The sequence below is a fragment of the Anser cygnoides genome, chromosome 25, assembly GCF_040182565.1.
Source record: "Anser cygnoides isolate HZ-2024a breed goose chromosome 25, Taihu_goose_T2T_genome, whole genome shotgun sequence".
NCBI lineage: Eukaryota > Metazoa > Chordata > Aves > Anseriformes > Anatidae > Anser > Anser cygnoides.
In genome coordinates, this window is record NC_089897.1 from 1,939,612 (window position 1) to 1,967,306 (window position 27,695).

The 27,695-nt window shown below is 44.5% G+C and overlaps 2 protein-coding genes and 1 long non-coding RNA gene across 8 annotated transcripts in view; 2 read left to right on the forward strand and 1 right to left on the reverse strand.

Annotated features, from left to right (window-relative positions):
- The window catches only part of MAPK14 (mitogen-activated protein kinase 14), a 25,770-nt gene extending 15,505 nt beyond the window's left edge, over positions 1-10,265 (forward strand). For 2 of the 3 annotated variants that reach the window (XM_048070980.2, XM_066983143.1), the window contains 4 exons: positions 4,052-4,131; positions 6,809-6,887; positions 7,217-7,390; positions 7,846-10,265. In XM_048070980.2, coding sequence (XP_047926937.1) covers positions 4,052-4,131; positions 6,809-6,887; positions 7,217-7,390; positions 7,846-7,913 — 401 coding nt within the window. In that variant the 3' untranslated portion in view covers positions 7,914-10,265. Of the gene's footprint in view, positions 1-4,051; positions 4,132-6,189; positions 6,270-6,808; positions 6,888-7,216; positions 7,391-7,845 lie in introns of all 3 variants that reach the window. The other variant, XM_048070981.2, reaches the window with a different exon arrangement.
- LOC136786946 (uncharacterized) lies at positions 4,000-13,470 on the reverse strand. Of its 2 annotated transcripts, none has more exons than XR_010826589.1 (2): positions 13,216-13,470; positions 4,000-6,649 (listed from the first exon to the last, which is right to left on the reverse strand). It is a non-coding gene; the product is annotated as an uncharacterized lncRNA (long non-coding RNA). The 2 variants fall into 2 exon arrangements; XR_010826588.1 differs by lacking the exon at positions 13,216-13,470 and adding an exon at positions 10,572-11,383.
- Positions 10,365-27,282, forward strand: MAPK13 (mitogen-activated protein kinase 13). Of its 3 annotated transcripts, none has more exons than XM_048070908.2 (12): positions 10,365-10,486; positions 16,764-16,893; positions 17,269-17,327; positions 18,448-18,556; positions 19,714-19,743; positions 20,188-20,235; positions 21,181-21,295; positions 21,663-21,734; positions 22,273-22,352; positions 22,818-22,896; positions 24,174-24,350; positions 24,718-27,282. In XM_048070908.2, exons 2-12 carry the CDS (start codon positions 16,864-16,866, stop codon positions 24,795-24,797), a joined length of 879 nt encoding a protein of 292 aa, XP_047926865.1. In that variant the 5' UTR covers positions 10,365-10,486; positions 16,764-16,863; the 3' UTR covers positions 24,798-27,282. The 3 variants fall into 3 exon arrangements, with proteins under 3 accessions (XP_047926865.1, XP_047926864.1, XP_013052441.1); XM_048070907.2 differs by lacking the exon at positions 10,365-10,486 and adding an exon at positions 11,634-12,991 and having other exon boundaries at positions 24,177-24,350; XM_013196987.3 differs by lacking the exon at positions 10,365-10,486 and adding an exon at positions 11,704-12,991.
- Positions 27,283-27,695: the final 413 nt, after the last annotated feature.

Below are 27,695 nucleotides of genomic sequence, written 5' to 3' on the forward strand. Positions count from 1 at the left end.
TAAGACAGAAATTAGTCAACTAGTCTAATGTGACAAAGTAAATAACTTTGATCCCCCTAAAGATGTTTGTGATTCTTCACGCTAAATGTTCAACTTCTTTTGTAAACGGTAGTAACGCTTTTGACTTAAATGCTTTTTCTGTTCTGAATTGGTTAAGTTACCAAAGATTAGGCTCAATCCTTTTCTATCCCAGGTGAAAACTCTGTAGTACTTACAGTTCTTACAGTTCGCTTGGTTGGTTCCTACTTCAAGTAATGTGTGTGCTGCTTGGTCATGAGGTTAGAATGGTAAGGGGAGCAGCGTTTGTGGTTATGAATCTTGTTTGTGCGTCTTACACTTATCCAAGAATCTAGAAAGGCACCAAGCTATCAGCTTCCACTCCAGTTTTGCTGACGTCTAAAGAAAAGAAATAGAAGTAAGATAACGGTAGGCTTTTTTCTTCTTTCTTTCTTTGTCTTTTTTCTTTTTGAAAGTTTTAATAATTTTCCAGATCTGGATCCTGCTGAGTACTTCTGGTCTCTTGATGTAGTTTCTTCGTGCCACGGATGTGCTGGGGTCTGTGTTGCTCCTGCAGTGTCACTGCACACTTGCTTGCAAACTGGAATGCTGAATTCTGAGTGTATTTACCATGCTTCTGGTAGCCAAGGATACGGTATGTCCAAATCCTCTGCAGTTCTAGGGAATTTGTATTCCAGTTGAAGGCAATGTGACCATGTATTTTGGGTGTTGAGGAAGTTGGAAACTCCTCCCCTCCAACAACTGGGAAAATTGACATTCTTGTTGCTTTTTGGTGTCAAGATAATAATTTTCTCAACTCTATAGCTTCACATTTCCTAAATGAAATAGACAATGACTGAGCAGTGCCTTTTCAGTATGCTCAGGACAATCATCCTCTTATTCAGGTGGTTCTCTGACTGAAATACTGCTCCCTTTCACCAAGGATTTAGCAGAAATGATGTGACGTTATTTACAGCCCACTGGGTATTATTTTACAAGGCTTAGAGATGCGCCCATTACTTGTAATGGGCTTCAGAACAAGCAAAATGTACAGCTTATTTTGTCCGGTAAGTAACAAAGTTGTATTTGGAGCTGATGGTCTTCGACACTCTGTATGATGGTTATGTCTCTGATAAACTAACGCTGAATTTAATGTGAAGGCTTGAAGGAACTAATCTGTGGAGATTCTGAACATGGCTGTCGTTGGCTTAAAGCAAGTGTTTTGGATACTCTTAGAGAAAAAGAAAAAACAACCTTGATCTATATGGGCTTAGCTTTACAGGGTTATTACAGTATTTCTAACTCTACTGAATGTAAACAAACTGAATTGTTCCTATTGTCATCTACGAATGAAAGTATTTGCATGAAAGATGGCTTTCTAATATTGGTCAAATCTTTGCTAGGAGGTGGAAAAGGTTGTGGGGAAGATTAGTTAGAGACAAAAAATGAGGTAATAAAACTCAGAGTCCTTCAGGATTTTAATGTTGGACTTTCTTTTTATCTGTTGTATTCAAAGATCAGTTTCTGTTAAAAGTGTATACTCCTGATTTTTTTTACAGCTCCTGTAATATGAATGATTCATACACAAGTAGGAAAGTTGACTTTTCTATTAAAACGATAATGCACAAATAAGAAAACCTTGAATGTTTTGTACTAGCTTAGACAACTTTGTGTTTCTGTGTATTTTAAGTTGACTGTATTCCCTTTAAACTCTGAAGAATATTTCTTTAATTATTTTTGTTCAGTAGTATGGGAACTTCATCATAACCAGCTAGTCTGAAATTACATATTCTTCTGATGCATCCCGTTTTTGCCTGTGGTAGCAGTTGAAACAACTTTTGTCCTTTTGCTTTGCCTGGATAAGCTCTTAGTCTTGCAATGCCTGCTACTGGTGCCGATGGAAGATCGTTTTCTGAATTTCAGAACCACTGAGACTTGTCAGTTGTCGCGGGTACCTTGGTGATGGCATTTGGGGTTTGCATGCTGTGTTTTCCTTCTCCATGCACATTTTTTTCTTTTGCTTTGTATTTACTAAGTGTTTTCTCTTGTCTGTAGTTGCTTATGGCTCACTTCCCTAGAACCTGGTAGGCCCTGCAGTTAAATGAACGCTGTAATTCAGCAAGTTATAGATCGCAGACATAAAACTAGATGTAGCGGTTCAGTTTTGGCATGCTTGTAGCAGTGTGGGTGACACGTTCTGTGTTTCCTTTTGTTTATCTGAGAAGACACTGAAGCACATTACACGAGTATCTTCCCATAGCATGCTGTCCCTGGGGATAAGAGCTGACGGCAAACTGGGCAACAATACTGTTGGCATGCCTGAGGTACACGATATTAAATACCTTTAAAAGAATTTAAATATTTAAACTGAGGTGTGAGATGCAACATCTGAGGGATGCTGGCAGTCCTAAACTTGCACAACTGTTTCTTTCACAAGAGTCAGTAAAAGGTATATGGGCTGTTTTAAGTGGCGCAGAGGAAAATCCAATTTAAATGAGCTAATTACGGTTATCGTAGCACCCCTGCTCCTTCTCCTACACCAGTAGATACAGTGATTTCATTTAAGCATTGATAACTAGGAGTTGGCAATTCAGCTGCTAAGCTAAATCCCGTTAGATACATTAGATTTACTCTGAGGTTTTGAGTAGGTAGGAGTTGGCCAAGCAACTTGAGAAGTGAGAAATTAGTTCAGCTGTTCTGACAAAGTACTGCTTCCAGGGGCTTTACATTTTATATGGAAAACTTGAAACCAAGATTTCCATTAAGATAAAGGTTTTAGCAAAGTGTTGGCGATTTCCTTCGTATACGGTTTGCCAGTATCACAGGAACGCTGCATTTAAAAGAAAAAGCAACCCCCAAACCAGTCCCTTGGTAGGTGCAAAGATGCTTTTACGTAAGTAGTATGTGAGTTAAAAGATGTTCTCAGAAGGAATTGTAACTGCATCTGCAAACATCAGGAAGACATTAATCCCAGAAGAAAACATTAGTATATAGACTGCTTTTATTGAAAGGAAAATTTGTAACTAGCTTGATAGGCTTTTGAGGGCAAATATAAACATTACGGACAGTCTGGAATCACCAGTGGGGTTTGAAGGACAGCACGGAGGATAACTTGGAGAAGAAGGGAGATTATTCTTTTAATGACTTTAAAAAGATACCTCCTTACTATCTGGGGTTTTAGACACATAACTGTCTTTAATGTTTTTTTCATCGAGTGTGTGTTTTGTCACATATCCCAAATACTGATTTTTTTTTTTTTCTGCCTATTTAAGAGGGCAGCTCAGAATGGTAAGTGGCCTTGTGGAGGCTGTTTCCTGGATTAAAACACTCTTTGCATCTGCAGTGCTGTGACCCAAGAGCTTTCTAGAGGAGAGGTCTTAGATCTGAGCCTACCTTGTCCTTCGGGTGCTTCTCGCCTCCTGCCCTGCAGCAGCTGGAGGGAGCCAGCACCCTCTGCCGGCCGCAGAGCCCCATCCTCCAGCGGCTGCTGTGGGTGCGAGGAAGGGGTCCGGGATGCCAAAAATCCCTACCGCAGCAAAGCTGTAGGTGGTGAGCAGGGTCCAGTCACGTTCTTAACTCTCAAATTTTCTGCGTGGCTGAATTATCTTATAAGGTGTTCACAAAAGGCCTCGACTTTCTTAATACTAGTGCTTACACTTTTCAGTCTTCTGCTTTGTCTGTTACTAATCCAGCCTAATCCTGCTGACTGCTTCTACTTTGGTGTGGGGCTAACAGGGTGAAGTGAGCATGTAAAGCCATCCTTTGCCAGTGGGGCAAAAAGCTTGGGCTTGTGCTCCGCGATGGGTAGGGATGCAGTGACCAGCTCGATGCATGTGGTGCATTGCTAGTCGAGTTGTTCAATCTGTCTAATACAGATGGAGCTGTGTAATAAGTGGGTATGCAATTTTGTTCGAGAAGAATGAATACAGTTTGCTTAAAATAGCTTTTCAGTTGAGGCCTTGGCAGGCATTAACTTTCAACATTAATAGGCTGATATTTTGCGCGCTTTTCATTTTGATTTGTCCCAGCATTTTCCTTTATGGTCCATCATTAGATATTGATCAGTTGAAGCTCATTTTGAGACTCGTTGGAACCCCAGGGCCTGAGCTTTTGAAGAAAATCTCCTCAGAGTCTGTGAGTTTACACTTTGATTGTAATATCTGCCCTTTCGGAAGTCCCAAGTTTGTGTGTTGCCCTCCTGTAGTCTGTCAGTAGTATATGTTGAGATTTCTTTTTGTATTTTTCTTTTGTCATTCTTCACTCTTGGATGGCTTTGAGTTCATATGCTGTGTGTATCTGATCTTTATTTCTGTTAACTCTGCCTGTGGTATGATTTCTTCATTCCATATTCTGTTTTTACTGCTTCGTGACTTTTTTTTTTCCAGTTTGTGGGTTTATACTTTGTGATATATTGTATGATCAGATGCTGCTGGGAAAGTATTTTTCACAGCTAAGAACTTGAGGCTTGTCTCAATTATTATTTCTCCAGATTGCCTACCCAAGGATCTTTCTGGGGAGGGAAACTGAACAAGAGCAAGTGTTACCTTCTAGACACGCACAGTCCCTTCTGTAGTATGGTTAATTCCTGAAACACTGCTGCAACCATCTCAGGCTTTTGTAGCATAAGAGCTAAAATGCCTTTTAGGTGCTTTTACGTGTATGGGGCCCTTTTGTCAAGATAATCACAAAAAGCTTTCTACAGTCTCCTTTTTAAAGGGCAACATCTACTTCCAGCCATATTGCCATGTCCTCATTGTTTTAATCTTGGATTGTGAACTTCTGCAAAGACAGTTTTAAATGGCATTCGTTTTTTACCTGTTACTGAAAGTAAAGTGCAGAAAAGGCAGAGCAAAGGATGGCGTAACAGCACAGATTAATGAGTCAATCTGTAGTGGGCAATGAACTCGTTTACAGGTAACTGAGGACGTACTTCAGCAAGTCGCTCGCTGCTGTTTCTGTTAAGCAACAGGGTCAGCGTGGTGGAGAGCAGTAAGATAATTTTGTGCTGCACCTCATGTTCTTTCTCGTGTAACACTTATGGTAAATGTGAGGTTAGCCTTGAATTACATTTCAGGAAGGTAGAAGTAGCGCAGGTTGGAACGGATTGGTAGATTGACCGAATATCACACCAACTTCAAACATCCAGGGGCGTCTCTTGGAATGGTAGAAATGATTAACGCAGGTCACTGGGGCTGCCTGCGAGCTGACCTTTTGGGACTCTGAGGAAGGGTAGGCTGGTATTTGAAGTACAGCAGATTAGTGAGAGAGACAAGCTTTAAAGGTTGGCTAGGTTAAGCAAAAGATTAGTTTGTATGCGTAAGATTTAAACGATCTTTTTTCTTTAGTATCGTGCAATAAAAAGAATAATTGATCTTAGCCAGGTTCAAATCAAGAGCGTTTTTTAAAAATGCAATAAAGTATTGTCTCTACTAAATTTTTCCATTGTACAGAGATAGCAAAACTATTTGAGGGCCTTAAATGTGTCACTGTAAGAAATTCTGTATTTGTTTTTCTGCTGCATTACTTTGGTATCCTCTTACTTTCTCTGTCCTGTTCACTGGCATCAGCTAACTCTTATGTCTTATGCAATGCTAATGTTTTGCTAATTTTGCACTTATTGCCTTCTGTCACTTCGCCCACATATCAAAGTGCATTCAAAGCTGTTTAGAAGGAGGTGTTAGTTGTAAGCTGATTTCACTTTGCACCACAAGGAACTTAAATACTTTCTATGCAGGAAGAAAAAAGCTGGTAACTAGTGCGGAGGATATGATTTTTGTTTCTGTTCTAATTCTGTTCTCTAATTTCGTTTTCCTGAGGCTTTATGTAGCTGCAGCAGCCTAGGAAAATTTTTGAGGAGTAGATTCATCCAAATAAAATGTCTACTCCAGTGGCTTAAAACTGCTGGGAAATGTGAAAGCAACCATGTTGTAGTGTAATGCTACTTATGGCAGACAGAAATACTCCTTTCTGTATTGACGCTGTTACCAACTTAATAATTCTCCATTGTTTTAAGTGTTCACTGGTGCAATTGCTAAACTTTCACAAGTATTTGATGGGGAAAAAAAAACAGTAGACCCTGCCTGTTTGGCATGTGCCTTGTGATTGGCAGAAGAGATGCTTTGTATGCAGCTGTTTTCTGTTTAAAATGGTTTTTGCACTGTTTTTAACAAAGCCCTTGACTAGGCACTTAAGATATTAACCAGCTTCAGCAGATCATGCGTCTGACGGGAACACCCCCTGCATATCTCATTAACAGGATGCCCAGCCATGAGGTGAGACCTGAGCAGATGAGGGGGTGGTTTGCAGGGCAGGTCATCACTTGCAGCGTTTGCTGCCTCTGTAAATGATATGCTCGCATGTGGCATGGGGTGGGCGATTAACTACTTGTTCTTCAGCGAGATTCTTGTACTAAATGAAGACTTGAGATTTGGACAGTGCATACTCAACCACAGCCTTCTGAGACTCAGGAGAACCTGGAAGTGAGTTGGTTTTGCACTGCGTGAAACGTGTGGCTTACCAGCAGACACCATACTGCACGCAGCCTTGTCGGGACTCCAAGGCAGTCAGCTCCTGCAGCACCTCTTTGCTTCTCAGTCTTGCATGAACCCCAAGTAATGTCAGCTCGTGCTCCACTGTCCTGAGTGGCCTTTAGCTGGGAAGGGATAAGATGGGCTTAGTAAGTATCAGAATAAGAAAAGAGGCGGCAAAGTGAGGAGACAGACCATAATAAGTTGTGCTTCAGGATGATTGAAATGTACTCTGTCTTGGTGGCTCGATTGTGTTATACTTAACGGAGTATTTGTTTCCACAGGCAAGAAACTACATCCAGTCTTTGTCTTACATGCCGAAAATGAACTTTGAAAATGTGTTTATTGGTGCCAATCCACTAGGTAAGGCTTGATTCTTTATTTCTGTTTGTTTATTTTTTAAATGTGCTCTTCCCGGAGCTGAGCCTGGCATGTCCTGGGATACTAAGACTTTTCCTAAAGTTTTGATTTGGCTGCAGAAGTAGGTCAGAACAGAGATGCATGCAATTTTTCAGTTTACAAAACACGTGTGGGCTGTAGGGTACGTGGGAAGCAATCGTGGGTGATGGGTACCTCCTGAGAAACTAGATATTCCTCATGTACCTTGGGCTTTTATGAGCTACGTTTCAGAACAGTGTTGCTCGCACAGCTCACTATGTAAAATTCTCTTTTCTCTTTTGGTGCTTTTGCAGCTGTGGACTTGCTAGAGAAGATGTTGGTACTGGATACAGACAAGCGTATTACTGCAGCGGAAGCATTGGCTCATGCCTACTTTGCTCAGTACCATGACCCAGACGATGAACCAGTGGCAGACCCCTATGACCAGTCGTTTGAAAGCAGAGAACTTGAGATTGAAGAATGGAAAAGTGAGTTTGGGGGACAGGAGGGAGCCTGATTCTCTCGTGGTCCATCCCATAAGCTGCAGTTCATTTAAGCCATGCTAGTTAGAGGTGCAAAAGAAGCTGATAAGAAATGTGGACGCTCTGTTTGTTCTGAGGTCCTTGCAGTGAGTGAATCTATCACCCACTGCACGTAATTAGCACAGTCCTTGGTAATTACTACTTAGGAGTATACAAGCATGTAGGTGGCACAGTTGCTCATGTCTTTGTTTTTCAGCTGCATCCATGTCAATGTTTTGGAAGTATCTTTTGTGTGTATTAGTCTTGGAGGTGGTACATCCATTCTTTTCTTCTTGTTAATTAAAACTTAGTTGATTTTTTTAATGCTGCTAGAAAGAACCTTTAGGATCATTGCAGGTTTTCTGACGTGAGGGATGTCTTTAGCAATCCGTATTAAGTTTCTTTCCCACTTTTCCCACCAGGCCTGACTTACGATGAAGTAATCAGCTTTGTGCCGCCACCGCTTGACCAAGAGGAGATGGAGTCCTGAGAACCTGCTCTCTTCTGTTTGTCCCACTTCACTGTGAGGGGAAGGCCTTTTCGTAGGGACTCTCCAAATATCATTCAAGTGCCTCGTCACAACAATATTCTCCTTGGTGGAGGGGTTTTGTGTGTGTTGAATCGGGGAGGGTGGGGGGAGGGAAGAAAGCTGAGTCTATGTAAACATGCTGCATGCTCTTGTATTCTGTGTACAGCCTGGGGCAAGCCTCTGAAGACCTGTTCTGACTGCTCTTTAGTCCTCCACAGAAACAGTGCTCAAACAGTTTGCGCTGCTGGGGCAAGGTGGGGAAGGTGACATTCAAAGTTTGGTTGCAATCGTTGCCATTTATCAGTTGTTCTACAATTAAGTAACCTCAGAATAAGGGAAGTTGGTTGATAGGCGTAGAGACTCCTCTGTTTTCTTCAGGAGTGAGGGTAAGGTTGAGGGATGTCCTTGTTCCATGCCAGGGGGCTGATCTACATCCAGATCTGCCTGGCACAGCAGAACATACAGGCTTTCTGATGACTGATTCTTGGAACGTGAAAAGGTTTTGTTTGAAACTGTAAATAAGTTTGTGCCTTAAGTGAATGGGGAATGAGGGGAAAGAAAGTCTGGAGAGGAAAATCTGACCCTGCTGTTTTTCAGGGTGAAGGCTCCCAGATAGCCAGGCATGAACTGTATGTATTCAGGAAATAACTTTCCGAGGCAAAAGCATCTCGCCTTGGATTGGGTATTCTGTGTTTTTGCCTCTTCCCCGCTTCTCGTTCTGAGGCTTCCCAGCATTAGTTCTCAGGAGACAGAGGCTGGAGAAGATTCTTGCTAGCCACATGTTGTGTATCTTGTTCTGTGAAAGGTGGGATTGGATGTTCTTGCATGTCGTAGCTGTATGTGCATGTAGAGCTGCTTACTTTTTGTTAGTTCTTGGGGATGGCACTGGGGCAGTTAAATCATCAGTGAACAGTTTCACTGAGTACCTCAGCCAGTGCCATGAAATCACAGCATCCTTCCTCTTGTGTTGCAGCTCGGTGTGAAATACCTGCCGTGGTGGAGGCTTTGGTGAGAAAAGGATAAAATATACGGCACAGAAACACGCACCTTTTCTTTAGTTCTGATCTTCTGATTTCAGAGGAGGAGAGATTGGGATGGAGGGTTTCTCATGAGATCAAGTGTAAAAAATGTTCTTCAAAGAAACAACTATGGCATCTTGTGCCAGAATTTAAGTTATTTCCTGAAAAGATTTTTTCCTAAAAACGTGGGAATCCAAAGCAAAGAAATAAGCATGCATAAAACCACAATCTCCCTTTCACTGTCTATATCTATAAATATAAGTATTTATATATATAAAACTAACATTTACTAGAGGATATTTTACCATCTCTGATAAGAGCTTCTTCGCTGTTTTTTAGCAGGTCGATCTCTGCTTGAGGAAACAGGAGAAAGGAGTATGTTTGAATACAAACGTGGTTCAAATATTTTGTATTTTACAGGTCTCTGCATGAACTTAATGCCCAGAGTTAGCTACTGGCAGAAGGGAGGTTTCTCAGCATTTTTGTGTGCTAGAACTATACCTGGGGAGCTCAGGAGCCCAGTTTTAGGACTTGCGGAGGAGACCTTTTTAAGACATTTATCTGTTGCAGGCATCCTGTGCAGACAGCATACCCGTGTATGTGAGGAGAAGGGCTTTTGCAGTATTTTGTATTCTTGTTACCTATGGGATGGAGAGGAACTGTTTGTAGTGTTTTTACCACATGTTTGAAGAGGCAGCACAAAGGGATGGGACACGAAAAATAAAGCCATCGATTCCTCCTAGGCTACTTTCCAGTGATCTCTTCAGGTCAAACACTTTATAAAAGTCTGGGGTGAGACGAACAGAGAGTTATGCCATGCTCTGGGGTAAAACTCTCCTTAGACCAACAAAATCAAGACAAAAAACCTCCCTTTTCTGCTGGACCGGCAGTCCAGGTATTCAAATGAAAAATGTAGATATACTCTGTAAACCTACAGCAAGATTATTTTTATCAGCCATTTTATGTGTAGATGCTACAGTGTGATTCCATGCGGAAATATTGCTACAGATTTTTAAAAAAAAATATAGACATTGTGTGTGCGCGTGTGTGTCTGTGCGTGTGTGTGAGTGGGAATGTTTCATTCAAAGTCCGTACTCTAAGGGGAGCCCATGTGGCATGCACTCCCTGCCTGCAGTGCAATGCTGTTCAGCTGCCTGGGGACTGAACAGGAGGATGCACTTCAAAGAAGAGATCTGCTATTTTGTTTCTATCCATGAATTTTGCTGTAATTGGTTATGCCAGATAAGATGTCACAATACCACTGGTTAAAAATAAAACCTATTTTTCAGATTTATTGCGCTGATGGTACTTCAAACCTCTTGTACTAAACACTTAGTTTTAGCAAGGTCTGAATTTGTCCCTCGTGTCATACAGGACTTGGGGGGGTGGGGGGGGGGAGGAAGGGGCGGGAGGCAAGGTTGCATAACTGTTGGCCAACTCTGTTGACACAAAGCTTGTGTGTCCATAGTTCTCCCAAGTGAATTCTTCGATACAGAACTGGCCTAGAGTCTGACCGTGAGTACTGGACGCAGTACAAATATTTCTGTTCAGTGTAGGGAAGCTTTTACTGAATACAATAAACAAGTGCTCTGCTACTTACCTGAACCTGGGACCTTTCCCCAGTAGCACTGGTTTACAGTTTTTTGCCGTTTAGATGTGTGGGTTATTTTGTTGTTGCTTGTTTTGCTCTTCAGCTATCATCTAGCTGGTGGTGGAAGGGTGTTTATGGCAGCAGGAGTGTCCTGGCTATCCCGAACACGGATTTTCTGACTTCTGTTGCTTACCAGTACTATAATTCAATCAGGACAATGAGAGAAATGATTGAATAAAGCACTGTTTGTTGTGCTAATGAAAGTCTCAGTACCTGAAGTTCCCAGGCCTTGATAAAACGAGGTGGTTCGTGTTGATCTAGGTCAGGTAGCTGGCATCCACATCTTGGACGCTTCCCTGTTCCAGAGCTGTACAGCGGTTGATTCAAATAGGCCCAAAGGAAAGGATTTTTTTCCTTAACTATATGGAAACTGCTTTTGTTTGGTTTCTGCTTGCCGTGGTACAAACTGAAGGAAAAAATCCTAAAAATCCTAAAAAATCCTAAGCCTAAAAAAAATCATAATCCCTTCTTACTTGTTATGTACTTTTTTTTTTTTGGGTGGGGGAAGAATCCAGAATCCTAATTCCTGAGTGTGCTCAGTTACGATACATCCTCATTAATAACAGATACTAAAATCAGTGAGAGGTGAACTGGGGAAAAAAAATAAGCTCCACCTACGAAATCTAATGAGTTAAAGTTTCCTAATCTAATGACTTAAGGTTTCCTATTTGATTTGAATTGGTCATTTAAATGAATTCATCCTACTACAGCCAAGACATGTCTTAGATATTTAGAACTCCTTAATTGCGTGCTGATTAGCTATGTGTGCATGCATAGTTGAGCAAGAGTTCTGTGCTCATGAAATTACAAATGAGTTGCATGTTTGCTTATGTACCAGCAGTTTCTGCTGTAACACCTCTTGCTCACAGGTGTATTTATAGAACCAAGCCCATCTTTGTTTTATTTCCTTACCATACTGTTGCTATAGCCAGATTTATTTGCATGTGCATGCATAAGCGAAGTTAAAACTACCAACACCCTGCCCCTGGTTTGTTTTATAAAGCTGCAGACCTTACCATTGCTATCTGAAGAACATAAGGGCCAACTCTAACGTGTTACAGCAGTTGCCTGTGACCAGGTAAAATGAATCCTCCCTAAAACCTTGACGGTGCATTTTCCATAATTCCTATTAGCAGATGGGAGTCCTGCTGCACAGACGCACTCAAAGCAGGGCCACCTTTACGGATGGCAGGCGCTCAGCTGGTAGAAGATGTGAGCAGAGTTGAGGGCTGTCAGGGTCCAGCACGGTGAGCTGCTGGGCTGGCTCGTTAGGGCACACCTTAGTCACTTCCTCTGCGTGCAGGATGCACCTTCAGAGCCCCACTTGGGCATCTCAAGTCAAAGCAGAGCGTGGAGGCACTCCTTGCTTACCAGGAGAGGACGACCTCGTGTAGGCTGCCTGGGTTTACTGCTCTGTCACTGTGCTCGAAGGTGCAGCAGCAAACGCGGGTTTTGTGCTGTCCAGGGGCACCTGGGATGGGGTCAGACCTGCCGCAGGGAAGGAAACCAGACCCAGCAAAGCCTCAGGCACCTGCAGGTCTTAGAAGGGTTCCTGAACGTCCTTGCTGCGGTCACCTGGATGAAGGTGGAGAAGCTCAGCCAGCCCTCGTCTGCTGGGAAACCAAGCCAAGAGCTTGGAGAAAATCACCATCACCTCCTCGCTCTTTGGTGGATTTAACACCCTGTTGTTGCTCTTTGCGAGCCTGGCGCTGTCCTCCACCAGCTGGAAAGAACATCCCTCTTGTCTGACGAGGCGCTGTGGCTTGTCCTCCGCATCGAACGTGACCCCGGATTCCCCGGCTCCGCAAGTCCTTACTCATCCGAGCGGTGATCTCACGAGACCCCCTCCGAGTCCCACGAAGGCATTTCGCAGCGCGTGCCGGCGGATGGCTGCTGTCCCAGGCCGAAACACGAGAGGCGAGAGCAGGTGAGCGTGAGGCTCTGCGCCGTGGCCAGAGGTGTGTCTGTCGTGGGGCTCGCTGCTCCCCGTGCCGATAGGAGCGTCCAGAAATACCTGCACACAGCTGAGGCGTGTCTGGAAACCTGATGCCTCATCGCAGCCGATGTGGAGGCGGAGGGAGGAGGGCCGAAAGACATGTCCCTTCACGCTCACAACAGCTGAACACGGAGAAGGAAACTCACTAGAGTCCTTTATACCTGCACCGAAGGCCTTGGTGTCCCTGTCTCACCCCAGAAGCCTTGCTGTATTCCAGTACTCTGGGGGGGTGGCAGTCCCGCACCCGCCGGGCGATGAACATCGCAAGGAGACGAGGCTTTTACAGACAGGAACTCAACAAAACCGTCTGGGAGCTGCCCAGGAGATACACGTCCCTGCACCCGGTGGGGTCCGGGGCCTACGGCTCCGTCTGGTGAGTGGGGAGCAGCAAGGGGCACACGGGGGGTGCTCAAAGCATCCCTCCGGGGGGGAGCAAGGAGGTGCCTCTCGGCACCCCTCCATTATGAAGGGGCATTTGCATGCGTGATGGAGGTGGTTTGTCTGCTGCCCGGCACGGGTTGCTCGAAGAAAATGGACCTGTTTTCTCCTGCGGTTGCCCCAGGTGGGCAGCAGGGAGAGGTCTGAACCCGAGCTCACCTCTGCAGCATCCGTTTTGTGGCGGGGGGAGCGGGACGGGCAGCCCTCGCCCAGCAGCCGGAGCAGCAGCAGGTAGGCAGGGCTGCCAGGCGTGCCGAGCAGCTGGGTATGGCCTCGGGTCAGGGAGCTCCTCAGCTTGCCGTGGTCTTGAGCTTGGATTAAAGGTGGATTTCTGTCCAGCAGCAAGGGGAAAAAAAAAAACCACCTAGGTATCTGAAAGCAGTTTGTGAAGGGTAAAAGAGTTGGGTGCCGGAACAAAGCACCAAGCCTCCGGGGACAGGGGTGGCTGTGGCAGTTCAAGGCAGCTGATTTTGGCCTGCCTAGGGAAAGCAGCTGGGTGGTACAGCCCCCAGTTCTGCTTCCAGATTGAGCTCATAAAACAAAGTATTGTAAACTAGGATCAGTAACAGCCTGGGACTTCCTTCCTGGCTGATAGGAATCCTCATCGTACAAGAGAGTAGCGCGAGCCGCTGTTAATGACGTGGGCAAAGGTGCCGATAGTGAAAGCAAGCAGAAGTCGGATCTTGCTTTATGCTGGTGAATTGGAGGAGACTGATGATTTTTAGAAAGGTTGAACTTGAAGCAGCCCATTGATAGCATGTGAATGCAGCCCTTGTTGCATAACATGATGAGTTTAAAAAAAAAAAAAAAACAACCAGGAGGTGTGTCCCCTCTCCTGGGTGTTGGGCAAAGTGCCTCTCCTGGGAGGAATCCCAAAACCCTGGGGCCTAAGTTCTGGCTCTGTCCCCTGGCTGCCTATTTTACAGCACGCAAAGAGGCACCAAATGTTTCCTTCCCCACTTTGCTGTTCGTGTGCAAGGTGGGCTTCTGAGACACTTAAATGAGTCCAGCAAACTCCAGCAGCAAGACTGAACTTGACGTTTTTTATATTTGCACTGTGTTTTCTGGTCTTTATATAAAAGTAAAGCAGGAAGACTAAAAGAAAATAAAAATGGGTGAGTCATAAGGAAAAAAAAAGAAAAAAAGGAAGACAAATCCCTCCAAATCCTTCTTGACCACCAGGAAAAACAAAAAAAGAGAGAAAAAAACAGCAGACAAATCTTTTACTGGACCCTGTGCAGACCTCAGCTGCTCTGAAGAATCTCAGGGAGGGACGGATGTGTTAAAACAGACCCAGGGTAGAGGGGGGCATTATTATGGCATGGACAGTGCTTGGCAGAGTGGGATTGGTGTTGATTCACGTACAAAGAACAAGTGGAAGCATGTGGAGTTAGGATTTGCTGTCCTCTGCTGGGAATTGCTGGGAAGCTTTTCTAGCACAGCATTTTCGGAGCAGCCAGCTCCTGCACGTCCCTGAGCTAATTCAGGAAAACCAGCAAATGCTCGTTTCTTCCCTCGTTAATTCTGCCGAAATCCGTAGTGATTTTGTAATTGCGGGAGGAGTCTTCTGCCACCCCCAATGCTGCTCTTCCCAGCCAAAGTGGGGACCTGGCTCTGCCCGTCCGTGGCTGTGGGCATGGCGTGCTGCGCCCCGGGTCCCACGAGTGCGGCGGTGTCACCGTCACCTGCAGGCCTGCACGGCGCACGCGGGACCTCGCCTCCAGGTTGTCCTTGGCGTCATCCTGCACTTCCAGCTACTCATTAAACCGCTGCTGGGAAGCACGTTGTGGGCTCACCCCAGCTCTGTCAGCAGAATTAACTCTTAGCTGTGCCTTATGGCGAGGGTGAAAGTAACGCTGTTTATGCGGGGCAGGCTGAAGCTACGGCACTCACACTCTCCTGCGTTGAGCGGTGGGGTTAGATATGTGCTCTGTTAGCTGCTAGTGGGGTTAGATACGTGCTCTGTAGGGCAGGTGTTGGGACAGCGGGTCAGAACGTGCACTCTGAGGTTAGGAAAAGTGCCTTGGATCAGCAGAAGGTGTTTGACTGTGAGGTCTCAGTCCTTTCCTCTTAATTCGCTTGCTCCGTGGAGAATTTTTACACTGTGCTGCCATTTCTGCCAACACCTGCTGATGTCCTAATGAAAATGAGACAAAATCCCCTTTCCTCTTAAGATATCCTATGTGATTTTCAGTGCTGAAGCTGCCTGGCATAGCTGTTCCAGCGCTTCCTTTGCTTTTTCCAGCTGAATAGACTGACAAAATCGCAGTCATACTGAAGCTCTCAAAGGATGTGTCTGCTCTCATCACCAATAACTGAGAGCAGCTGGAAGGGACCTTAGTGGCCATGAGCAGGAAGATTGCCTTATGGTACCGGAGATGTTGTCTCTGCTCGCTAGATGAGAGCTGTTGATAAGCTGAACCGCTGGAGGCCACACCACAACTGATTACTTGGGGCTGACAATCGGAGAAAGCTGTTTAACAGACTTCCAAGGTTTGCACCAGGGAATAATAACCCTTCCTTGGTATTAAACCAAAGGGGAAACCAGGCTGAGCAGGATATTTCCACCTCTCCTATTGCATGTCTGCCCTAAACCCAGCAGAATGCACCATTTGACTGCGTTATTATGTGGTGTTTTCTGGATTATGCCACTCATAAAGCCTTGTCTCTGAGCGATGGCCCTGGAGGTCACGGTAGCGCTGTCTCTGCTTTATGGTACTAGACCTTTCCAGGCTCAGATCCTCCAAGTGCCCAGAAGAAGGAGCGGTGGATGGAGCCTCGTGGTCTGGGACCTCTTGGAGGGATCAAGGAGGGGCTAAGGCACCAAGGTGTAACGAGGTGTGCTGACGCTCCCCTCAGTGTCCCTGGAAAACACCACCAAGAATCCTGACGACAAGCTGAGGATGTCCCTCCCTTCTTCTTATCTGGTGAAATCCGGATCCTGCTTTGCAATCCGATTACAGAGCCTCCAAAAGAAGAGTGTGTGGCACAGGATCACCCAATCCAGCTGCAGACAGTAGATGTGATCAGAGAGAATAACGCGTCATGTCTCCAGCTATGGCTCTTGCACCATGTTTCCATGAGCTCATGAGCAGAATCTCATTTTCAGCCAGACCTGCTTTTATACGGAAGCATATGTAGAGCATCAAAGATCTTTAGTGCTGGGGAATTAATTCTAGTAGCCTGCATTTTTAGCATGTGACAGCCTCTTTTTGCTCCAGAAAACAGCAAGGAAGGCTGACGTACCTTTAACAGCAACTTCCAAGCAGATGGCAAAGAGGAAATTGCTTTATTCCCTTATCTCCATGACTTAGTAAAGGAGAAGGCAGAACTAGAAACAATCCTGACCTTCAGCCGTTTGTGTTTCCTTCTTCTCACTGCTCTGTTAGCTCCAGCTCATTGCTGCAGCTTAGAGGAAATGTTAAAGGGAGTAAAGACTGGCCACTAATGCTTTGCTTGATATCCTGTCTAGTCCTCCAAAAAGCATGGGCTGTGGTCTGCAAACCCAAGTAATACAGTGGAAAAATCTGTGTATAGAGCTTCACTGAGTTCCTCTGCCAGCATGGAAAGATAAAGGGGCCATTTTTTTTTCTTTTTTTTTTTCTGTGAGGTCCAGAATTAGCTCTTTGCTAGAAGGGAACTTGTTAAAACACATTTGTTAAGGCACATTTGCATAGTCAGAACTGTTTTTTATTCATCTGCTGCAGTTCAGCCATAGACAAGAAAACAGGAGAAAAAGTGGCCATCAAGAAGCTATGCCGCCCGTTCCAGTCGGAGATCTTTGCCAAGAGAGCGTACAGAGAGCTCATGCTGCTGAAGCATATGCAACATGAGAACGTAAGTAGCTGTTTTTCTTCCTGCTAAAGCAAAGGAAACTTTCTTGCCACTAGGGAGCAAGCCTTCTGTGGTGGCAGCACCTTAGTTTTGATTGAGACATCTCAAAAGTTGGCATGTGCAGGCAGTCTCAGGACTTAACTGCTGCTTGCCTACTGTGCCCAGTTGGCACCAGGCTTCAGCAGATGTGTAATGGGTGCTCCTGAGTATTAGTAAGAAGAGAAGTAGCTGCGTAGCATAGCAAAGAATCCTCAGAGTCCTCACGTAGAGTTCTCAGTGCTCGCAGACGTGCGTGTGCCAGCGCAGAGCTGCTACCTGTGTCCCACGTGCACAGCAAATGCTTTCCAGGCTTAAATTTGGACTTCTCTTATCCATCAGGTCATTGGGCTGCTTGATGTCTTCACCTCTGCTCCTTCCTACCACGGATTCCAGGACTTGTAAGTGTGGAGTTTGTGTTTACTCTGTCTAGACATGATCACTGCCCTAGACACCTGCAGGCTTAGCAGCAGAGTAGCGCATCGTGTTGAGGTGCAGCTCAACAGACTAATTTGAAAAGGGGCAGACTGAAGCCAGACATCCCCAAGTAACAAGGAGAATCAAAAGCAGAGGTCAGTTCTGATGGCTAAAACCCCCACATGAATAGGTCACATGCCATGTTCACAGCTGGGACAATGCCCCATAGACAGACTGACATAAGTAACTGAGGCGTTACATTCCATGGCATATCACATGTGGCATGATCCATGCTAATGCCCTGGCTGTGTGACTGCTAACTAAGAGGCTGGAGCCTGAATGGGAGAAGTATTGCTCATCAGTCCCTGGGATAACTAAACTGAGAATTTCCAAGATTTATTTTTTTTTCACCTTGATTCTGGATGCTTTTTTTTGTTTGTGTAGTTCTTTTTTACGTTGGTGTTCCATTTCCCTCAGTGTTGATGGTCAGGTTGGACGAGTCCATGAGTTGTTTTCACTTCCCCATCCTTGGGCACTGGCAGCGTGCACCTGGGTTTGGATTTGCAGCTGATGGCTGGATATTTAGCAGCCTGCACAAAACGTGTCTGACTGTTCTCAGAGCTGGAGGACTGGCAACCAATTAGCAGCCTCAGCAGGCAGGCCAAAGGCTGAAGGAACCTTGATGTTGTCTTCCAAGGCACAGCCGAAGAATATTATAAAGATAGATTTGGTAGCCAACGCAGCAGTTTTGCAAGACTCTTTAAAGCTGAACAAGATGTTTCAGCTACCAGATGGTGTAAGGCCATCTGGAATTGAACAGCTAAAGTCTAAAGTAAACTAATTCAGGATTGTTAATGTTTGCAAGATCCTTGTTTTTACCTGATGTCAGGTATCTGATTTGAGGGAAGGAGAGCAGTTTTCAGAGCAGGTGGAAATCCTAGCATCACTACAGGCTATGCTAGTTGGCCAGGACCATAGTCACAACTACTCCTTTCAGTTGCAGTAAGTTACACAGCCACAGGAAACAAACAAGTGAGAACAAGGCTAGCCTGGTTCCCTGTGTTTTTTCTTCTAGACTTAGGGCCTTGTCTTACTGCCTTTTAGCTACCTGGTGATGCCATACATGCGGACAGATTTACAAAAGATCATGGGACATGAATTCAGTGATGAAAAGATCCAGTACCTGGTCTACCAAATGCTGAAAGGGTTGAAGGTAGGTGGGTCTGGAGAAATGACAACAAGGCTGGGGCACCAGCAGATTTAGTGACTCGCTGCAGCTCCTCTACAAGTAGATCTTGCTCTGTGTCACCTCTGGGCTGACCATAATAAACCCCCCTTCCAGCACCATCTCGGAAGACTTGGGGGTTTTATTGCGTGCGCTGAGAACAGGTAATTGCTATTGAACTACTCTTGTTCCAGCACACATCAATCAAAATTACTGTTCTTTCACACTAGTCAATCAGGTATGGAAACTACAGCAGTTAGAGCTTATGATGGTTTCTCCATGACAGCGGTTGCGTCACTGACTTGCCAAAACCCTTAGCAAAACTCTGCACAGAAAGTATGCGGCTGGGAGCAAACGGAATTCTGCTGAATTTCCCACACGGGCCCTCAGTGGAGAAGAGGGAGGGAATGATTTTGTGTTCAATACAATAAGGAATGTGCTTGTTTTTAAGAGCCTCTGAGAGAACAGAAAGTAATCACTTCAAACCCTGAAATGTAGGGATAGTATCTTAATACTACTACCCTCTGTAATACCCTTCCCCTAAAGTCAGAGCAGTGGTTTAAAGGCGTTAATGAATTTACCCTAATAACACCTCTCCCCAGATCACTGCTATCTTGAGTTTAAATAAAGGGGGGGAAACGATACACAAAAGGCTTAACTGGCGTGATAAAAGTCACAAAGTCAGTTTTTGCAACTCTAATCTGATTTCCAATTTTGTTTGATTTTTTTTTTCACATGGATTATCACTCAAAACAGAAGTTTTCGTCTACTGAACACGTTCCTATCTGTAATCTTGATGCATTTGTTTTGATAGTTTAAGCTATTAGTTTACTTGCTGTAAGGAACTATTGCTCCATACCTCCTCTTCTTCTCTATGCCTCTTCTTTATAGTAGTAATATAACTGCAAATACTGTCAGAAATTCAGTGTGGATTTCATATCGCTGCCAGACGGCCTTCTCCTACCAGCCATTGTTCCTCCTGTGATTGTGGGTTTTATCTGGGGTCATGCACTGAGGGCCAGGGACTTGCAGCAGGTTCCAGGGTTGTGTTCTCAACAAGTTCTTGTTTGTAGCTCTCATTTCTGTGGGAGAAAAGAAAGTCTTATCTGCTGTTGATCACATTGTGGCTCCTCTTTTTATTGCAGTATATTCATTCTGCTGGAATCATCCACAGGGTGAGTTCATGTGCACTGTTATTCTGATTTTGTCTGTTTAGGAGAAACTCAGCTTGGTCATAAAGCTAACAAATTCCTGAACATTGTTTCACTAATAGCCTCATCTGCTCTAAGTTCTCTCTAGCGTCCTCCCTCTTTTTCCCTCCTGTGCCCTGTGCTTGTTTGTGTTTGCTCTCTCCGCTGTGCAGCATTTTGAGGAAATGCTGTATTTTCTGATAAGCTGTGAAGCATTTTATGGTTTTTGAATGAAAACTGCTTCAGGAAAAAGCAGGAAAAAGTCTCTTTAATATAAACCTATACAGTAGGCATGTTGTCTTTGCTGTGTTGATATTGGACTCGGGATGTTATGGGAAACTATCCAAAGTGAACTGAGGTTTGACTAAGGCTCGTGTTGATGAGCTGCAAATCAAAACATCGGTATTATTCTGATCTTGTCTGTTTTAGGACCTGAAGCCAGGCAACCTGGCTGTGAACGAAGACTGCCAGCTAAAGGTAGGTGAAAAAGCACTGCATTGTAGCATGTAGCATATCAGATTGCTGATGAACTGCTCTGCGAGCAGGAATCCTGGCATTTGGGCGTCATCACGTTTCCTCTTGCGTTCTGAGACTTGATTCAGGGTACTTCATTACACAGTGGTTGTAGTCAGTGGGAAATACTCACCTGCTTATGCAACTTGCTGAATCAGGGCCCAAGACTTGGAATGAACATCCTGTCACCGTAATTCCAGCTGCGTTGAAGTTCATAATGACTTCCTAAATAAATTCAACACTTCTGAGCAACACTTGTGTTAGGTGAACGATCCCTGAAGGATAGCTGGATACAGCCACAGTTACCCCTTGGTTCCCATGGACTAGCATCTGAAACATGGTGGCTGTGATTCTATTTTCAGTATTGCTCTGAAGGGACTGCTTACAGCTCACTGGTGTGATGGTCTAGCATGTGCTTTCTGTAATGTATATTACAGGGAGTGGCTCCGTTGCCTGTAAAGGTTGGGTCAAGCCATGTTCATCTCCAGTACTGAGGGAGAGGTCATCTCCTGTCAGCTGCAGGGTGTTTTTATAGGAAACGGTGAGTTGTAATGGCCTGCGAGCATGCCTTGGCCTCAGGTTCTAGAAGTCTAAACTCTGAGATTTTTAAATTGACTTAAGCTACAAGAAAGGAAGTGACCTTCCCGGTAGCACATGACAGAGATCCTTTCCACAGGGTCTCCCCAGGACAACTGGTTTTGCAGCTGGATTGCAATTTACAGTGGAATTAAGACAAACCTGTTAGTTCTTTGAACCATCCCATGAGTGGTTTTGGTGTAGTTAGAACTTCATTATTATCTGATTGGATCTGCTTCATTTCTTCTTAGAAGCAGATCCTCAGTTGCCTGTGGGATTTCTCTTTTTTTCTTTCCTGCCCTTCCTTCTTTCTCTTGCTTTGGTGAACTGCAGATCCTGGACTTTGGTTTGGCAAGACACGCTGATGCTGAGATGACCGGCTACGTGGTTACACGCTGGTACAGAGCTCCAGAAGTCATTCTGAACTGGATGCATTACAACCAGACAGGTGAGTTGCATTGCATCAGCTATGTGACTGTCTTGTGACAAATCCCAAGATCCCTCTGTTATGCCTGTGTCAAATCTCACATAATCCACCAGATGTTCTTGCTCTTTATCATCAGTGTCCCCTGGAGCACTGCTCTGCTCCAGTCATACAGTCCCAGCTGCACTACTCCCAAAGCTATTGCCTGTGGGAAGTGATGAAAGCGAAGATTTTAGCAGCATAGAAAAGACAGGGGAGGGTGGAAAATGGGAGTGAAATTGAAATCAGTGACTGCTGAGGACTGAAAAAGCAGGCAACAACTTCTGTAATCCTTTCTTCCTAAAAGCTGTCATTCTCTTTTTTTCTTTTCTCTCTCTTTCTCCCCAAACAGTGGATATCTGGTCTATCGGTTGCATCATGGCAGAAATGCTGACTGGGAAAACGCTGTTTAAAGGAAAAGATTGTATCCTTTCAAACTGAACCTTTTCCCTTCGGGGCAATGATTCTTGGCATGTGTGAAAGGGCTTTTATGAATGAGGCTACTGAGGGCAATCGGTGGTGGCCTGGTTTACTAAGAGGTAATCACAGGGGACCAGCGGGGTCTTTTGGGTGAGGAAAACAGAGACGAGATAGGAGGGGGCAGAGCCACCCTTAGAAATACACCGCTGTGCTGGCCACATACACCATACATCAGCAGTCTAAACTGCTGAATCCCACAGCCTCATGCCCAAGCCCTTGCATATCCCTCAAACCTATGGGCATAGGCCTCGGTAGAATTGTGCCAGAACTCCTTGTTGATGAAAATTGCATTCCGGGAAAAGAGCTCTTTTTGCCAGTGTAATGAGTCTTTGCTTGTGCGGCTTTGCTGGGTTTGTTTCACACCCTGCTCAAAGCTGTCGCTGGTCCTGGGACGCTCCTGCATGCAGTCTGCGGACTGAGCTGCTGGGTGGAGTCCAGGGCTTGCTCCTAGGGGACAGATAATCTTTAACACAGCCTACCAGACCTAGATCAACTGACTCAGATCCTGAAAGTAATGGGGTATCCAGGAGAAGACTTCGTGGAGAAACTGGAGGACAAAGCGGTAAGCACGTTCAGCGTGGCTGTTCATGTCTTGCTGCCAGAGGTGTGGAGAGGTGCTGCTTTTACAGCAGGCACGTGAACAGGAGAGACAGCAGTCTCTCCTCCTGACAGCAATGATGTTTCTTAGTGATGCATCTGATGTATTTGACTTTTTAGTGCTTTGCTTTAAGAACTGGTATGGATTGTAGGGGCTGGGCATTAGGACTCCTAAGCGAGGTGCCTAACACACCAGCAAACTACATCCCTCCTCTGTTCTCCAGCTTGCCTGTTCTTAAAGCATGAATACTTCTGGATCTCAGTTGATAAAGTTTGTTCCTCACAAACTGGTCGCTGAAATGACATCTGAGATAATTCGCTGTTCTCTTCTTCTAAGTAATGAGACCCGAGAGCTCTATTTTACCACCCATTTACTCACACGTGTCCAGTTGCAGTAAATGCATGTGCTGTGCTTTCCTTTCTCTTTCAGGCTAAGAGTTATATCAAGTCCCTTCCCAAAATGCCCAAGAAGGATTTATCTGTGCTTTTCCCCAAAGCCAATCCCCAAGGTAAGTAATCTTTGAGGATTTCTCACAAGTTTTCACAGCTGGAAATGAGCTGGGCTGACCGCCATAGCTGCAGTTTAGTTGCTTTCTCAGAACTTCTTACTACTTCCTCCTTTGCAGGTTGTGTGCCCACAGGAGGCTGCCCTCCCCAGGGCTAATATGTATGAATTAAAAGCAAAACAATTTTTTATTGGCACTGCAGTGTCAGTGGTCTGTTACTGGCCATCTACTTGTTCGGGTTTGGTTTTTAATTTTACAAGGACACAGTCTGTAGCATACAACTTCTAAGGAAGAGGTGGACTTCAGGCTCTTGTATTAACAAGCCAGAAGAGTGTGCTGTTTTAAGAAACTTGATGTCTAGGTTGCAGGATGCAAATTATAGGATTAGACCAGTTGTATGTAGTTGTATTCAACTACACCTTCAGCTGCACTTGGTACAAGAGTTGGGATGAATTTTGGCTGATACTGTCTTTGAGAGCTTATTGCTTGCAGCAAAGCAGATGATATTATAATTAGGAATATTTCAATGAGGCTCTTTTTTTTTTTTCCCAGCCCCACATCCAAGGCATTGCAGGTTTTGATAAAGTGCTGAGAGAGCCCCAAAGGCCACTCAAGTAAAACTTCTTCCTGGGGGAATTGCACAGTTCAGATCATAGCTGCCTGTTGAACACCTGTACCTTTTGGTACTTGACAGGTAGCTGGAACATGCAGTTTTCACTGTAGAAATTGATCTACAGGTAGCTCTTTCCCCAAGTAGATTACAAATGAGAGTAAAACTCTTCTAAAAGGTGAGAAGAAAGCGTTAAGCTATTAAAACCAAGTCAAAATGGGGCTAACAGGCAGTCAGTATCTGAGTATCCTACCTTCCTGTTTACCAGGGATGTATAGATTTCTATATAGATTACCCATGCTAAGGCTATATTGAGTTGCAGGTGTCAGAGTGAAAGCAAATGACTAAAAAATATCTTGAAATTACTGGCTTGCTGTTTATGTTCTTGCAGCTCCATCCATGCAGCAAGGCCTATCCATGACTAATTTGTTACTTCTATACAATTTACACCTACACTTCTGTTAGTAAGTTACCCGAGGCTGCTGTTTGGCAGATTTTGCATCTCCGCTGACAGGAGCTCCATGCTGCCTAGGCCATGTTGAGGAATGTTTCATTTTCAGGTCTGGAAATGTATTACCGGAAACACTAGTCCTATCGCTTTCAGGGTTCACGCTTAGGATGCCTGTTCTCCATTGCATGCACTTAGCCATGTTCCTGTCTCCTCCTATAGCAGTGGACCTGCTTGACAAGATGTTGCAGCTGGATGTGGAAAAGCGCCTTACAGCCACAGAGGCATTGGCCCACCCGTATTTCGAACAGTTCCGAGACATCGAGGAGGAGACAGAAGCACAACAGTCCTATGATGATTCTCTGGAACATGAAAAGCTTTCGATAGAGGAGTGGAAAAGTAAGTTTTTCTTTGAAGTCATGCCCCTGTCTAGCATGGGACTTTCCTGCCTCTCTCTCTGTTTCCTGTGAGCATGCTGAGTAAGGCTAGCTTAGCTGTGACTGCCCATTAATGCCTCGATGATGGCATGCATCCTCCTTTGCTTGCTCTTGCTTCTATGTATTCAGCAAAGATCTCTTCTGCCTCCGTCTCTTCACTCCTTTTTTTGCCTCTCTGCTTTGTCTGACTCTTTCTCTCAGCTTGTACCTGCCATATCTTTTCAGATGAATGTTTCCTCTCTGCACATGTAACAGTCAAAGTTTCATTTGTGTCCTCTACAATCACGCATGCTACTGATATTAACAATTATTTTGTTCTGTTTTTCAAGAGCACATTTACAAGGAGATCTTGTCCTTCAGTCCCATTGCACGGAAGGACTCAAAGAAGCGGAGTGGAATGTCGTTGTAGCAACTGGTGCAACCGTGACTGGGTTTCACTTCTTGTGCTGGATGACAGATCGGATTTATTCCACGCTACCTCGCTCATAGCCATCGTTTGGCCTGTGGGACTTCTGTGTGTGTGAACACGAAGATGACACCACACTGTGGGCATTGGACTTTGTACTATGCAAGGGGGAAGCACCCCCAAACAGTTTTCAACACTGAAGATAAATGTATGTTCATTGAAATTTCATGGGTGAATTTACTTCGTGTTTCTTTTTTCTTCCCCATATTCCTCCAGCTGAGAAAGCAGGGCTTACCTTGCTCCTTTCTCATTATTCTTTCCAAGGACAAGTTTTAGCACTTTAAGAAAACAGTAAGAAAACAGCCTGGGAAGTGAGTCCAAAGCAAAACAGTAAACCGGGAAATTCAGCATAACGAGACTTTATCCAGTCTAACTTTGAACCTGTTCCCTTTCCCCGAGCAGTCAAAACAGCATCTGGCACAGTGAGGTTGCTGAGATGATGTAGGCTCCCAGGACACCATGGGAATCCAGTTGTTTGTGGACTCGGTCTCCCTTCAGAGCAGCTCTCAAACTTCTAACCTTGCCCTCTTCCCATCCACAAAACTCCCGGCTAGGGTGCTGCCTCCTCTGGGCAGCTGTTAGCTCCTCCTTTTTGCTCGGCTTCTCTCATCCCTGGGTTTTGATCCGTGTTGTCTGCTCCTTAGTGCTAGCTGCAAACACAACCTGGGAATTCAAGGCTGCTTTGCCACGCTCACGGACCAGGCATCCCAAGGAGCTGGGTATCACCAAGTAGTCCTGCTGCCCTCACTTGGTCCTCTGCCTTTATGCTCAGCCTGGTTCCCTCAACGGTTCTGTCTTAGCGGGGCTTATCTCTCCCTGAGCACTCTTTCCCTGGAGCTACCCTGCCTGCTGCAGGCTGCCTTTATCGCTCAGCAGGTCATATATTTGGTTACACAGTCCAGTGACGTGACCCCTCAATGTTCTCCTTCCCTCTGCTCTGAGGGATCAGTTAAACCTGGGATCTTTTGCTCCAGTCTTCCAAAAGAGCTGTTCATGCCTTAACATGAAGAGACATTCAAACTGATCATTTGGGAAATGTCTTAACTGTCTTGTCAGGCTCAGATCCCTGAGTAAGGATCAAAAAGTTTATATAAAGGAGAAAAAAGCATAAAAATACATTGCTTGAGCAATGTAGCATTAGCAGAAAGGACAACACAACTGAGTGAGCACAAAAATAACTTCAGATACCTTAGGTTTGGAGTATCAGATTAGATCCTTCAGTCAGCATCCTTATAAATTGCATCTCAGAAAATCTTTTTCTACTATCGTGCAAAAACTGCTGCAGGCTAAATAGCATCCTTGTAAATAAGAGCTTCACAGATGCCCTTTACTGTACTTTCTTCATTTTAATTCATTCGCTTTAGTGAGTAATTCGTGGTGGCTTCAAGAAATTGCCACCTCTGAGAAGCTCACCTGGAAAATTTTGATGCGTATGTGTCAGTACGTCCCAATCCACCAAATACACAGGTGTTTGATATGAACGTTGTTATCATTAGAAGAGGAGAAATATGAAAAACAATTGCCAGAACAAAATAAGCGAATGGGATCTGAAAGTGACTTCACGCTTACTACAACTACGTAGGTTCTTGCTTTGGTGCCTGCTCTCATATAAGCTTCTAAATGCTTGTGCTTTAGAAATCGAGTGTAACTTATTGCTGGTGTGGGATGTCTCAGGGAAAGCAGATGTGGATGAGTTGGTTTCTGAAAGGTAAGGTGACTCCAAGCTAGTTTCAAAGTCTGGTATTTTAGTTCCTTAAATTCCTGTCTCTCTGTGACAGCCCTCTTTCTAACTCAACAATCTTGTAGACACCAACTCTCTTTAGTCCTTTTGAAATATGTCCCGTATTTGCTTGCACAGCTTATTATAATGCTCTCTCTTCACCACTTGTATCTGAGGTGATGTTGTGATCCTTCAGTATATGTGAGACCAGGCGACTGGATAGTGTTTTTTAAGAATTTTTCCCTTCTTCCTCTATTCCTAGAAGTTCTCATTGCTCATATGCTAAACAGTTAATTGCAGAGCTTCCTAAGTACTGTAGGGACTTCAGAGCTGTTTATCCCCTTTCTGCAGTGCTACAGAATGTATTTTTCTCTGACAGGTCTTTATTCCTGCTCAAAATATGAATGAGTATGCCTCACCCCCACAAAAAAATCTTTAGATATGTATTAGGACGCCTCCCAGCCTGTCACATATTCCCTTAAACACCATTTTGGTTAATAATCACATGGCAATGCTAATTGCTAAACCAAAACTGATAGAAGTACTTAAAAAAGACATCATTTTCTGCTGGTTCTATGCTGAGCAGGATACAAAGGTACAGCCACTTTTAAAGAGTGATTCTCTAATAAGTCATCTACCTGCAGCTTTGCTATGGATGGAAATTGCTAGTTTTCTTGAATGGACTGTAATAAACCTCTGGATAAGTTCCATGTGCCTACATATTAATGGTAGCATAGAGAAAAGCCTAAATAGTAATGGAGTTATGATTCATTCAGGTTAAGTATCTTCTTATGATCTCTCAGAGTCTGCACAGGAGTACAGACTTATGCAATCAGCCCCCTTTGCAGAGGTTTTCCTGAAATTCATCGAGTGTAAGGCTCACTAGCAGTAACAGAGCGAGTTTTGTCAGATGTAAAATGAGGTACAAAGTACGTACATGGATATAGATCTGTTGGGGACCCACATTTTGTCTCTACAATTGCAGGTGCTATCATTAGAGCTCCTTGGTTGCTGAAGTGCTGTACAGAATGGTTCTGGTGCTGTCCAGCTCTTAAATCTCTTGCCAGAGTGTTCTGCCTGCACTTGACCTACAAAGGTTAAAAATATTACAAGTTACTTCA

Excerpts from the sequence above, each read along its gene's own strand:
- MAPK13 (XM_013196987.3), top strand. The coding sequence starts at position 12,873 with ATGAACATCGCAAGGAGACGAGGCTTTTACAGACAGGAACTCAACAAA. Across the intron at positions 19,744-20,187 it reads CTGCTGGAATCATCCACAGG|GACCTGAAGCCAGGCAACCT; the intron begins GTGAGTTCATGT and ends TGTCTGTTTTAG. Across the intron at positions 22,897-24,173 it reads CCCCAAAGCCAATCCCCAAG|CAGTGGACCTGCTTGACAAG; the intron begins GTAAGTAATCTT and ends CTCCTCCTATAG.